Source organism: Anabrus simplex, chromosome 9 (genome assembly GCF_040414725.1).
Source record: "Anabrus simplex isolate iqAnaSimp1 chromosome 9, ASM4041472v1, whole genome shotgun sequence".
In the NCBI taxonomy this organism is placed as follows: Eukaryota; Metazoa; Arthropoda; class Insecta; order Orthoptera; family Tettigoniidae; genus Anabrus; species Anabrus simplex.
Genome location: NC_090273.1, coordinates 21,933,015 through 21,947,894, shown reverse-complemented (window position 1 = coordinate 21,947,894; position 14,880 = coordinate 21,933,015). Strand labels below are relative to the sequence as shown.

Here is a 14,880-nt window from a genome sequence, read left to right as displayed (position 1 = left end):
AGCCAAGGTTAGAAAAGAGCAGAAGACATGAAGGATACTTGGAAATGCTGAAGATGAACAAAGTGGTGGTGATCGCAATGCAGCTGTACCTGAATCATTGCCAGACGTAGCTCCAGCTGGGTTCTCACATCTGCCATGGCTGCTTGTAGATGAACCAACTGCTGACAGAGAACCACAGCCAAATGCTGAACATCAGGGAACTGTTGTAACGTAGTGCACAGGTCTGACAGTTCGCCGAGCTGACTTTCACGGGTCGTCAACTCTCTGCCAAGAGCCTGCAAATAGACATATTTCTTAAGAATGCAATAGTTATTAGTCGTCATAAGAGGTGGTACAGGATGAATAAGATGGAAGTGATGATGGAGCCAAGACACACACTACCAAAATTTCCTATCGATGCCCCTTCTTTCTTTCCTTCCTTCCTTCCTTCCGTCATTTCTTACTTTCTTTAAGAACTACAGGATTTCAAGAATGTAATCATTACTATAATTAAAAATATAACAACATCCCTCTCACCAAAACAAATGACTCTGTAAACTGTACATCAATTATTTAAATTATTTCTCAAAAATTCTCCATTCACCTGTTATCAATCCACTCTAGTTTACTTCCTTAAAAGGGTACTTACTCAAAATTTGAGAGTTTGCTGCCATTATTGATCACGAGATATTTTGGAATATTATGCCATATTGTAGCACTTACAAATGACAATGTCTTATCTACTTATGAGATAAGCTTTATCAAGATTAAATAAGAGCTTTCAGGATTAAATCTACACGCAGACTACAGGTTTCATGATACATCCTGCCAAAACTCAGCTGACAATTACATTGTTTGCAACTATAAACCATAAAATCACTCAAGATGGGAAAATAAGCGTGATTAATTAAGTAATTATTTCACTGTTAGTGATAGATTTTGAGAGAAGGCACAAGAGGCAGGAGCTCTCTCCAAATACAAGATTTTCATAGAATCAGCAGTGAATTTTGTGAGCAAGCAAGCACTCCTTTAATATCATAAAATCATTTTTTATTATAAGGTCTATCCCACTGAAGCTGTTTGTAATACAGAAGTAATTTGTTTCTATAACAAGATGGGAGTAGAGTTCCGGTAGCCAAGATGAAATTTGTTAGAGGTATGATAGGGAGGACCAGATAGCATATAATCAGAAATCCAGGTCCACAATCCCTTTCTGCATTTCCATGATACAAGCAATAACTAACAAGGAAACAAATGACAATGTACAACGAATAGAAATGTTTGAAGAAGGCCAATTTCAAAGGATCCTGCTTGTGTTATAGTCCATGTAGGTCGAAGGTAAAATATATCAACAGTCTCCCATTTTGTAGGAGTAGACTAAAAGAGAAAACTTGAGGAGCACTCACCTTGAGAGTGTGGGTTGGCAACCACAGAGTCCCTAGCTGAGCCTGGCATTGCTTTAAACTTGTCCAAGGCTCCTCACTATTTTTTCTATCCAACAAATGAATCCAAGTTCCAACTTCAATGCCAGTAGGTTAGCGAGGCTTACAGAATCTTTTGAATTCATGCCCTTCGTGGCCTTTTCCTTACTCTTACCACTGTCCTCATTTTTCAAAGGGTGAGACTTCTTCAGTTTTTCCTCTTATTACTGGTTGTATTAAAAGAGGATGGTTGCTTAATTGTACATCCTCTAAAAACAATAATCTTCACTATATACTTATATTATTTTGTTGCAAAGAAAATGTGTATGAATTATTGTTGTTGTATATTTAATTCCACTTGCCTAAAGAATCTGGGTGCCCAGGTCTAAAAGTGTGTGTTTTTCAGATGGTCAAAATATTTATAATCTGTTGTCCCCCCTCTTCAGGTTATGAATCCACTGTCAACCACTTGTTGACCTATTGTTACAAATACAAAGATTGTGAGCAAGCGGACTGAATGTAGATTTATCCCTAAAATATCCAATTTAACCTGAATAAAGCTTACCACACACGTACACAAAATATTTGTATTTGTAAATATTACAATACAGAACAAAATCCTAAAATACAACAAAATGAATAAATGATTACTTGCATAATGACATTTACTCCAATTAGTAAATTCTTAGATTTTCCTGATAATACCTGAATTACTAGCATATCAGATCTATAAATAAGTAACTATTCTTCATATTTTAGTACCAGTTACTAGGATAAATTTGCAGACTCCAAGGTAGATAGTGAAGGCACTTTAAAGTGTGGTAAAAATCTTCAACACCACTTTCTTGGAAGGATGAAGGAAAGGTGCTAAATCCATGGTTAAAATTCACAGCATGCAAAAGAACCCTGTAAACATGGTACAAAATTAACATAAGTATTTATTAAAGTCACTAGAATATTCTTTTATTTCAGACAATAGAAATGATTGTCAAATTTTGAAACTGAATCATGAATTCAAAGCTGAATAATCACAAGCTATTTTGCAGTCAATTACTAATCAACTGTAACAAAATGCATCTGTAGTGTCCTATTAGTGGTTCTCAACATGTGCACGGGAGATATGCTAGGTATGTCGCAAAACTTTCAAGTGATATTGCTGGTAACAAAAAATAATTTGACCTAATATTTATTTTGAAAAATATATTCAAGAGTTTAAACATGTATTTTATAGGAGATTTGTTGACTTACCCTTAACAATAAAATATTTGAGCTATTAATGAGAAACATGAGTCTGTCATTTTGAGGAGACACAAACACAAACACATTGCCTGTTCACATTTCTTGTTACTCTTATTTCTCTTACACCTGGAATCAGTTTGTTCTCCCCTTTGTTACTGTTATATCCTGTCACTGACTCTACTTCAATTTTTCTCCTCTTAATAAGAAACTTATCCATTTTAAGTTTAGATTTTTTAAAAGCAACGTAAACATAATAATGCAAGTAACACATGTCAAATTAATGCTCTCAAAATATGTCAGGACACAGGCAAAGTGGTGTTACAGCTACAAGCCTACTTGGACCGGATGACATCCTGGCAGATATTTGGAAGAAGTTGGGACAAAAAGGAGCGATATTCCACGCAGGGTTCTTTAACAAATGTCTTGAGAAAAAATAGATCCCTTCCACCTGGCAGACCAGTATTACAGTACCCATCTGGACTGGCAAAGGTGATATCACTGTTTGTACCAATTACCGCCCTATCAGTGTTCTATGCCACACCATGAAAATCCTTGAGCTATGTGATTGATGCCTTGAATTCATAGGATTGTTACCATCTCACCAAACAATGTGGCTTAGTGAAGGGCTGGGGAACAACCGACACGATCCATTCCGCTCGTCTGCTGATAGAGAGGAATTTGGAGAAAAGAAGAACTATCCACGTGGTATTTCTAGATTTGGAAAAGGCATTTGACTGGATCCCACACGAACTGATCTGCTACTTGCTTCGTTTTCATGGTGTTCCCAAGGCTTATGTTCACTGGGTACAACTCATTCATAACAATACCACCAATTCTGTTTGCTGCACTGTCAGTATCACTCAGCCATTTAGCATTCAAGTGGGCAACCATCAAGATTCTCTGCAGGGACTCTTGAGACTGCAGATATACAGAACTCTCGGACTTGAGCAACTTGTCAACCAGTAGAAAGAAAGGCTGGATGTATTCAGACTGTGGCTTAACCTCTCTAGGACTACATATCTGGAATGTGGCACCCAGACAGATGCCTTTTACGAAGTTCAGCGAGTTCAGATATCTTGGTTCTCGCCTGTCAGCAGATGGTGGCATGCTCCAGAATGTTACATGTAATAAATATCATTTTTGGTCCGTATTGATGATGTAGATTGAAATAATAACATTAAGTTATTTATTAGACCACCTAATCAATACAAAATCGTCTTGGATGATTTACATTTACATTTACATGATTTACATTTAGCTAACACATTTATGTAAATCATCCAAGACGATTTTGTATTGATTAGGTGGTCTAATAAATAACTTAATGTTATTATTTCAATGCTCCAGAATGTTCAAGCTTGCTGTCTGGCTTAAATGGTGGCAGGTTACAGATGCCCTCTGCGACAGGAAGATATTTCTGCATCTAAAGTCAAAGATATAATGCACAAATGTCTGCCCAGTGACTCTCTATGGGGTGGAATGTTGATCTTCGAACACAAGACAAGAGCAGATACTTCATACCATGGAAATGAAAATGCTAAAATGGTCATTAGGAGTTGCACAGCTTGATCACATCACGAATGAAGCCATCTCGGCCCCTTTCAAAATTGCCACAAAACAAGATGCAAGAGAAGAGGCCTGCTGATCCAACATCTGTTGCACAGCAAGCTCTCACACTTCACCCTGATGGACAGAGACCAAGAGGAAGGCAAAGAAAATGCTTGCTGGACTGCGTACGTGAAGTTGTGCAGTATGTGGGTGAATGACCTGCTGATGCCATTGACCAGATGAAGTGGAAGGCTCGCTGTAGACTTATGATGGACCCTGAATCTTGATGGAAAAACGCCAAGAAAGAAGAAAAGTGAGCAGTATCATTTCAGACTTAGTGACTGACTTAATCTAAATCTTGATTCTGTCATTCATCTTTAATGTATGGAGCATTTGAAAAATAGCCCATGACTATTAGAGCTCCCACTCGTTTTCAGCCATTGCATGCAATGTATGGTGTGGTTAATTGCGAGCAGAATGCATCTACCTAAAATTACAATCATTTGAAAATACAAACAAATATTGGCATTGTGGTGGTGGTGGTGATTATTGTTTTAAGAGGACGTACAACATATAACATTAATCCAAGAGGAAAATATGGAACAGATCCGATACTTCAAAAAATGATATCAGCCAAAGAAAAACAAGGGCCATGAAGGGTGTGAAAATAAAAGACTCCCTAGGCCTCGAGTGCTCTAATACCATCAGGGTCAGAAAAGAACAAGAGTTGACCAAGGGAGGTCGGACAGGATAGATGAAAGTGAGGAGCCTGGCACAAGTGGAAGCAATGCCAGGATCAGCTAAGGGCCCCATGGTCGCCAACCCACACTCCCAAGTTGAGGGCCCCTGGGGCCTCTTTTAGTCGCCTCTTACGACAGGCAGGGGATACCATGGGTGTTATTCTACTGCCCCCACCCACAGGGGGATTGGCCCTGTGGTTCTCACATCAAATGATAACATGTTTGGTACAAGACATATACATCAATTTGTTAAAAGTAATGTTTCAATGGTGGGTACCAAGTGGAAGTGTGTATTTCCCATAGACCAACATCATTGAATTGTGCTACAAAGGAGATTTGCACTAGCTGCCAGCATCTTGGAAACTGATGAACCTGCTGCCACATTAGAATGAAAGGCTGGTAATGTTATGGTAGAAAAGTCTTCAAAGGTATGAATACTTTAACCCAATGGACTCTCATTAAAATACCCCTGCGTGTCACACAGACTCAGATTTAAATCCCAGTGGAGAAGCTGTTTCTCCAGCACAACGAAAAATATAGTGTTAAAAGAAAACTATAGAAGATATTAACCTGAAATTTTGTAATAAGGTGAATGAATACATGTACTAACCTAAAATGATGTTCTTGCAAGATAGACTTCTAAGCACGTTTTAGTTGTGGAGACCTAGCGCGAAGGTTTTGCTCATCACCACTCTATGAATCACTAGTGATATATATGTTTCCCGACTCATTAACACTATTTACACTCAATACTTCCAAACACAAATTATCGCCTTCTAATTCCTGAAGATCTTCACTTACACTAACATTGGAATCACTATCTGAAACACTGTTAATTAACTTCACTAATTCCTCATGTTCCGAAACACGCGCGCTGCTAGTTGCCATATTGGCTACTGGCTTGAAAGGAATTTGAAATATTTCTGAGTCACTGCATACACGTGGTGTGAAGGTCAAACAAGGGGAAACTTTGACATACCCTCGCGTCAACCTTGTAGTATACAAAAATCTTAATGCAAGAACCATCTCTTGCGAACTGAGCGGACTATACAAAGATATCTGAGCACTGGCAATGCACGGGCCCAACTCGTCATCCGAGTTGTAGGCCATGTGCTCACAAGCAGTTGTGCCTTTTCATCCGAGTTCATAGGGTTAATATTTGCAAATGGTGAAGCTGAATTATGCTCCCCTTTTGGGAACTAAATTTTTTATCATAAGTGTTGTTTTCTAACTACAGTATTAGGTTCTTCATTCTGTTGAAACTTAGTACAAGAGGTATATATCAATACATCAATCTGTTAAAAGTAATGTTTCAATGGTGCGGAACAAGTGGAGTTCCGACAAACTAATGAACCAAACAGTTATGAATTAATTGAGTCAAAACAGAAAAGATATGGCTTGAAATATCATAAAATGCCATTTTGGTGATCATATTCTATTACAGCAATGAATGATCATCATATAAAAATACTGAATTGGGTTATGAGCTGCCTTTTATTTTCTCATACATATATAAATAAATAGTTTGTCAAATTCAGAAAGAAGATATGGAAGTTAGTAAAAGCTTTGCTACATTCATTATAATGGATGATAGGAAGAACAGCTAAGCAAATTTTTTTAAATTTAATGTATGTCTTTTAGTGTTCGCAATGTCCAAGGACAGGTTTGACTTGCCTGGAGCAGGTCTTTCTATTTGTTGGCCATGGGCAACCTGTGCATCTGGATGCAAGTTAATGATGAGGTAGGGAGAGAGTGAAAGTGGTGGTGGTGGTGGTGATTATTGTTTTGAGAGGAAGTACAACTATAGGTGGGCTGGCACAAGGTTGCATTTGACAGTTGTAATTCATGCTGGCACCACTACGAAAATGAAATGAAGAACATCACCCGTCAATTAGAATCACCAACCTACTACTTTTTATGTCAGATACAGTTACACATTTTATTCGTGCTAATTCATGTTTAATTCCATATAGTGCTTATAATCTTTAATTTTCTGACACAAATATGAGCATTTAATAAATATTATAAGGTTTAAGTGAGCCACAAAATAAATACGAACTATTTTCAGTTGATTGTTGTTGGCAATATGGGTAGTATAGTGGTGCCATCTATAACTAGCTTGACTACCGTAGTGTTGAAGTGTTACCGTTTTGTCTGTCGCCGCTAGCACATGGTCAAGTGTGATTCATGCGTTTATGAAAGTTTTGTTTTCTTTATGAGATAATTGTGAAATTTTATTTTAACGAATGCAGTGCGATGTCACGGAAACGACAACATAGTCATGAACCGCATAGTGGCCCGTAATAGTCAGGCATTAGAATTAGTGCTGAGAACTCGTGAGTTTTAAGAGAGGGGAGAGGAAATTCGAACGCTTGATAGCAGTCTCTCTGTTCCTCCAGATCACGTTGTGGAACGCGTATGTCAAACATTAGGTCTTTCAAAGCGTACTGTTATTCAGACAGGTGTTCACCTCCAAGAAAAGAAGGGAAAAGGGACTGGGGTACATAGCAGTAGTAGAAATGGGGCTGACAGTAGGGACTTGTTCCAGGAAAGAAAAGAATTAAGCTATCTCCTATAACTGGAATTAATTCTTTCCAGGCTGATGCAATACGAAAACATGTGTACAATTATTACAGCTCAAAGTCCCTTGTGTCATTGTTATGGGCAGTGCACCTACCACTCAATAATAATGGATAAGGCCCCTACTTCGAGCGTCCGTAAAGAACTGGAATGGCCACAGTAAAGAAATATCCCAGCGCATATGTGTATGACTAAATTAGTTGATGAGGTAGCGAAGGAACAAGGCCACGATGTTATTAGATTGCCGCCGTATCACTGTCACTTCAAGCTCATTGAGTACAGTACGGTATGGAATGAAGTAAAACATAATGTACGCACTAATGAAAGTACTTCACAATTACTGAAGTGGAAGGACTGTTGTGGGAGATTATTGCATGAATGGATGTGGCTTTGTGGAGGAAGAAAGTTAGCCATGTTGCAATATTCATTAACTTGGCAATGGCAATACATGGCATCATCAGTTACTGTCAGGAGTTGATGATCTGCTTAGACGACAATGACAATGACAACGAAGGCGACAGTAGTGATGGCAGCGATCTGGAGGGTATCAGGCCTCTACCTTTGTGAATCAGGTATGAAAAACAAGGTTTCTGAATTCAAGTAAATTTTATAGATTTTACTTGAAACCTTTTGTGTTAGCCCCGGTGTATATTATTGTAACATTTATTGGTGTATTTAAAGTGAGATTCTTGTTGGCTGATTTCTTCAGTATTTTCTAAAATCGCGATAATAAGACCTTCGTAGTACCTATATTTATCTCATATCATTTTGTGTGATGAAATATCTTACTGTAAATTTAATCGGTGTGTTGAAAGTTGATTTTTGTCAGCCGATTTAATTTGTATTGTGTATCATTGCGATGACATTAAAAGCATTTCTCCTATGTTTTTAAAAACTTGCGTGTCGTGCAGTCAGCTATTGTTACAGGGGCAACATCGCTTTGTGCGCCATTGCAGTGTGGCCAACATTGTGCGCAGCTGTCGTGTACAACCTTACACCGGCCGATCTATAGGCAACCATCCTCTATAGAACACTAATCAGAGAGAAAAAATGGAAGTGGTCCGACACCTCGAAAAATGAGGGTATCGACCAAGGGAAGACAAGGGCCACGAAGGGCATGAAAATGAAAGACTCCCCAAGCCTCCATACGTAATACCATCGGGGTCTGAAAAGAACAAGAGTTGACCAAGGGAGGTCAGATAGGATAGATGAAAGTGAGGAGCCTGGCACAAGTAAGCAAGTAAGTGGAAGCAATGCCTTACCAACAGACTATCAAAAAAGGACTTCGGGGGTGTTTCAAGTTTTGAACAGTGGACTGAACTCTGGAACCACTGTATTGTGTCTGAGAGAGAATACTTTGAAAGTCTGTAAGTGAATCCGAATAAAGGTAGCTAGTACAGTATTTTGCTGTAATAAAATCATTCCAGTTATTTTTGACACCCCTCATATATGGCCTTAATTAAGGTCATTTTCCTATGTCTCTCCTGCAAGTTTGTTTACATTCACACCAACTCCAGCAGTAATCTCAAACAGACCAACTGATGAGCCGATCTCTCCTCCATCAATTATGGTTGTACCAACATTTTTGGACCATGTGATGGTTTTTATTTGTACATAAATGCTGCTGATTCCATTCTTACTATATAACTTACTACTCTTAACTTCTTTTCTAAATATTTGCAAGGTAATGAGAGAATTATGTAATTTAACAGCATACAACTGTACTGATTTAAAAATGTATACTGATAGATTTTAAGTCAAAATGATGTTATTCTAATTCAGTTAATTACTTAAAGAATATGATTTTCTTTTGCATACCTCATGAGCAAGTCGTTGCTGGTGTAGTTCTGCTGGTGCAAGATGGCGTAAGTCATATGTAAGTGTAACAGTCGCTGAAGTGAGCCATACCTCCAAATCACCCAACAAGCTCTGATACTGGGCCACTTCATGTTTGCGTTTTTCTTGCTGTGCCTGCGCCCGCTGAGGAATAAATAAAGGCCTCTTCAAGGACAGCTATTATAGTTAGATACAATCAAACTTTATCACCTCAAATTTGGCAAGATAAGGATTTTGGACTTGTTGCACTTTTATTCAGAGTAGATTGCACTAAAATGATAAATTTCTAACAAACATTTGTTTGAATGTAAACTAATTTAAAAGCATGTCATAAACTGATGTGTTGAACATGAATTTCCATGAGCCATGCACCCAGAGAAACGGGATACAGCAAACTCCTGATTAATAGTGAGCAGATTATCCAGTTTGTGGATTATTCATGTATAGTTCTGGAAACATTCCTTATTAAAGAAAGAAGTCAATGGACCCACAATGTGCTGATCACAGCAATTTCCCACACACAGAAGCAGATTTTCAAATTTGTTTTAGGGCCTACATCCAATGCAAAGAAAACTCATAATACCAATTATTATTATTATTATTATTATTATTATTATTATTATTATTATTACTATTATTAATGATGATGATGATGATGATGCTTGTTGTTTAAAGGGGCCTAACATCGAAGGTCACCAGAAGATGCCACCATTGAATTATTGAGTAATGTGTTATTTTGAAGTTGCCTAAACTGACTGGATTTATCTGGTTTGTGTCCGACTCATTGGCCGAATGGTCAGCGTACTGGCCTTCGCTCAGGGGGTCCCGGGTTCGATTCCCGGCCGGGTCGGGGATTTTAACCTTAATTGGTTAATTCCAATGGCCCGGGGTCTGGGTGTTTGTGCTGTCCCCAACATCCCTGCAACTCACACACCACATGTAACACTATCCTCCACCACAATAACACGCAGTTACCTACACATGGCAGATGCCGCCCACCCTCATCGGAGGGTCTGCCTCACAAGGGCTGCAATCGGCTGGTAATAGCCACATGAAATTATTATTATCTGGTTTGTGTTTGTTTACTTCAAGAAATTTGAACTTTTCTCCATAGATGTCCTTACAAAAACTGTGGTCATGCACTCTGGTGCATGGTGGAAGAACTTGTGATTTAAAGAAGTTTTGTGTTATTATGTTTTCTCAACTAAATTAACTTTCATTTATTTTGTTATTTAAAAGTTTGCAACACTTCTTTCTTATTCTACCAGCTTTTGAATCTAGCCAATCAGAAATTTTCTGTAATTATTTTTCAGCCAATAATAGGCTTCTTGTATCTTTTGAATTTGCCAATAAAAATGAGAGGGTGTGTCCGGATTTAGTCCAGAACCTCGGGTATATAAGCTGCGGCTTTTTCAGGCTACCTTGTCTTATTGATCGTCGTCTTACTGAGTGTGTGTGTTAAGACAGGAGGCGTCGCGCTCTCGTTTGGTACCTAGCATAGTGGTACTATGGGCAAAGAAAATCAACCCATGGTGTTCCCCGCGTGGTGGTACTAATCACAAGGAGTGTCATGGTTCTAATATAATCATAATATAATAATCATCCCTTGGTCGCCCCTTTTAGTCACCTGTTATGACACGCAGGGGCTGCTGTGGGTGTATTCTTCATCTGTGTCCCCAACCCACAGGGGGTCAAAGTCACCTTATGCTGGTAACATAGTTCTATATAACTGTATGTTAAATCAACTTTAAGAGATTGTCACAGTATTTATTAACTGAAACAGTATATAGATTATAATATGTCTGAGTTGAGGAACAGTGCATGGAAAGAATAGCTTACAAATCAGCTGATTTGGCAATGGGACTCAACTGTCTTCCTCTCGTACTGTATCTGTCATGTTCTTTCTTACAAATATTGTACTATGGTGGACGCTCTCTTAATCGGCCAACATGGTGAATAGTGTCACTTCAATTTTTGCACAGTCGTGGGTGTCCTTGCTGCCCTCTGCCTTGTTTTGCTCACAGGCAAGATGCAAATTGTTCCATGTTATTATCATTTACGAAAATCAATGCTGTTTCTATCATTTTGCTGATTAGTTCAGTGTAGCAAGTAGGTGCACTATTTTGCTAATTAAACTCAGTGCCAGGAAAAGAAAACTCAAAGTTTTAACAATCCAGTAGAAATTAATATGTTTAAATAAAGATGAATTTACACAGTTAATTTGTAATGAAATAGGAATCTAGAAAAGTTTGGTAAATGATGTTAATATTTTGTATCACAGCAGACAATCATGTTGGTAGGTACTCTACTCTTAAATTACTGTTTTCATGTTTAAATAATTTCTACTACTGTAGATTACTGCAATCAAACAAACTTTATAGGTCTAATACGTTTTGAAATATTATTTAAAACATGGTGAAATACCTTAAATTAAATTATAGTAGGCTAATGAAAATTGCAGTATAGGCCCTTTATTTTCATATTGTCAGTTTAACTGGCTATTTTGTTATCCAATCCTAAGCAGGCCAGTTAAGAGAGCATCCACTGTATAACAATTTGCATTAACTGATTTGCTAAATACCTGTACAATACTCCTAGTCTGTTCAGCATGAGAGAGAAGCAACACCACTCTGTTACGTAAGGTGGCTAGAGTAGCATCCAGCATCTGCACATCCTGTTCAGGGGGTAACTGCTTTAGAATACCCTCCAACCTCAATGCTTCTGTTTCACTCATCTCCAGCTGCTCACTGATGTTCTAAAAGGTAATAACAAGTATTAGTTAAAAACAAGATTGTGAAATGAATGAATTTAGAATTATAAGAAGGTCTCTCAACGAATTGTACGCTACTTTGGACATATAATGCGCCGAGATGGTAGTCTACAAAAGCTGATTGTTGAGGGCAAAGTCCAGGGAACCAGACAACGAGGACGAATACCAACGCGATGGATTGACATGGTGAACGGCCCCCTACAGTGTTCTCTCAGAGTAACCACATTGAAAGCTTTAGATAGGGAAGAATGGCGGAGTATGGTTCATCGGCTAGAGGGCTGAATATTATGATAGTCACGACGCCTCAGTCATGAGGCAAAACGAAGAATAAGAAGAAGAAGAAGAGAAGAAAACATCCTAATGATAGGTGGCATATTCAGCCAAAGAAAACAATTCCACAAGTGGAAGTCTGAACTCAAGATATATGAATAATGTTAGACACAATAACTCTTAGGATTTTGCTGTTTGAGAGAGGCAAACTGCAGGGAATCTTTATGTCTCATAAAGACTTTGCTCCATATCCCCAGTAGGGAAACTCAACTTACCAAAACTGTTTTACTAACCTCTTAAATTAAAAACCCAAGATTTCTCGTTTTTGTTTCTTTTTACAAATAATTATGAAAAAATCCTGAGAATATTTAGGCAACCAAACAGAATACAGTAAATGCACTTAAAACCCTGAATATAAACATTTAGTACAAACAGATATACATCAGTAGCCACAAGTGGCATACAGTATAACCAGTTTAATAATTCAAGCTGTTACAGTGCAAATGGGAAGAGAACAAGAAGGGAATCAAGATTCAGATGTGAAGACCATGACTTAGCTCGAGGTACTGTTCCTTGTTTCAAAGCATATCATATTGTAACAAACATTTGAAAGTGATTTTTACAGAATTATAACAGGAAATATTTTTCTGTGTAAAGTGAAAAAAAAAAAAAAAGCTATTTCTGCTTGGTGTCCTTATACTTTTATAAGCCAAAGTGGTTGTAATTCAGCAAAACTCAGCTAATTATAAAAACTCCAAAACCTATTATAATAAGAGTATAAGAGAGGCTGGATAAACTATTAAAAAACAGAAAACATAATATGTATATAATACTAAAAAGGCTTGGTAACATCAGAAGAAGAAAAACAAAATCTAGAGATGAAACTGTTAAATATTATGCTCTTCAAGAATCTACTTTAAAAATCTTCAGTGTCGCCTACTTAGTTGGTTCTTTAAATGTGGGCTGGGAAACCTGGCTGCTCATACAAAAACTAACAAATAAACCAGTATGCCATGCCATCGATGAACAAAATTTACTAAAATGTTTTTGGCTCTGATAATGCACATTCTATTTTATTTTATTCAATATACCATGACTTGTCTTAAAATATGTCATTCAATATCTTACTGATGTTTTAATAACTGTACATGTTGCTGTCCGAAGGACCAATGGAATCACGCACCATTCCAACTGAATTGAGTCCGTTTTGAGTAGCTGTAACACAGCAGGAGTAAAAAAACTGAAATTTCACCACCCGATAGAATCTTATTTTGATTTCACTAATGACCTAAGTTACAAAAATTGGTGTACCTCTCTATCAGAAATATTTATTGAAGATTCTGCTGTTGAAGGAATAAGCAATGAAATCGCAAAATTAAATCTTCTAAATTTTGAAAGAGCTTGTAAATTTAGGTGGCAAGAAACATATGCAACATCACTCCATTTAGAGTTGTTTATCCTGTGTTGTCTGCTGTACCACAGACGAGTTCATTAAGGGGTTATTTGTAATTTTTATTAGTGTTCAGCAAGGCAAATTGTCATTTAATTAATCAGTCTACTACATCTGTTTAGAGTTGTAATGTTGTGTACTGGTACCACCTTTGAAGTCACAATTACAATGAAACACTTACCAACAGAGCGGCATACATATTTTCAAGTGTATCTGTAGGCACAGATGTAAGCATGGCCTCACAGTTGTCGAGAGCTTGCTGAAGGGACTCAACGTCAGACGTGAGTGAAGCCTGAAAGAGTTGCAGAAAACCAAGTTAAAATATAAAAGACTTAACTTTCCCACAATGCTTGGCATGCTTACACACACATTCCACATTCATTTCTAAGTCCAGGTCAAGTCTGCACAGGAAGCATGCCCATATCCAAGGGCAAGGGACTATTCATATCAATGAAAGAGAAATATTACTCTACAACCTGAAGCAGTGGTACTCAAATATTTTCATTCTCACATGTTTAAAAAAAATTAAAATACCGATTGAATGACTCTCAGCATGTAAGTTCTAAGCCTGAATTTTATTAATGGAATAAAGGCTGGATATGAAGAACTTTACCATTTAACCCTTTCAGTCCTGAATTTTCTTTTAAATAAAATAAAAATATTTGATTTAATTTTTGAATTCAGGAGAGTGTTTTGATCATATTTTGTTCAAAATTTTTTTTGATGTGACCCTCAGTTTCAGAGATAATTAATGTGCACAATTGTGTACATCGGGACTCAAGCATCATAAAATTGCATATGAAACTTACACAGCATAAGTCAAATGAGTCAAATATTCGCTAGTTCTTGAACATAACTACAATGAACAATATACAGAAACTAGGAAACAATGTTTGAACACATATTTAAAGTTTTGTGTGGAACTGCAGAAAGCACTTTCTGTCCTTTTTGAGACAGAGATGCACCTTACACTTCCTACACTAAATCCTTGAACTGTCCATGCATTTTGGAAATTTGTAGCGACTCGGAGCTCCATTATCATGCAGA

General features: G+C 37.5%; 1 protein-coding gene across 2 annotated transcripts in view; it reads right to left on the bottom strand.

Moving 5' to 3' along the window:
* Nucleotides 1–14,880, bottom strand: part of LOC136881123 (muscle-specific protein 300 kDa) — a 169,078-nt gene that overhangs the window by 143,958 nt on the left and 10,240 nt on the right. For both annotated transcript variants that reach the window (XM_067153770.2, XM_067153771.2), the window contains exons 2-5: nucleotides 14,015–14,125; nucleotides 11,925–12,098; nucleotides 9,326–9,487; nucleotides 90–275 (exon numbers count right to left, since the gene is read on the bottom strand). In XM_067153770.2, the coding sequence (XP_067009871.2) occupies nucleotides 90–275; nucleotides 9,326–9,487; nucleotides 11,925–12,098; nucleotides 14,015–14,125 (633 nt within the window). The remainder of the gene's footprint in view (nucleotides 1–89; nucleotides 276–9,325; nucleotides 9,488–11,924; nucleotides 12,099–14,014; nucleotides 14,126–14,880) is intronic.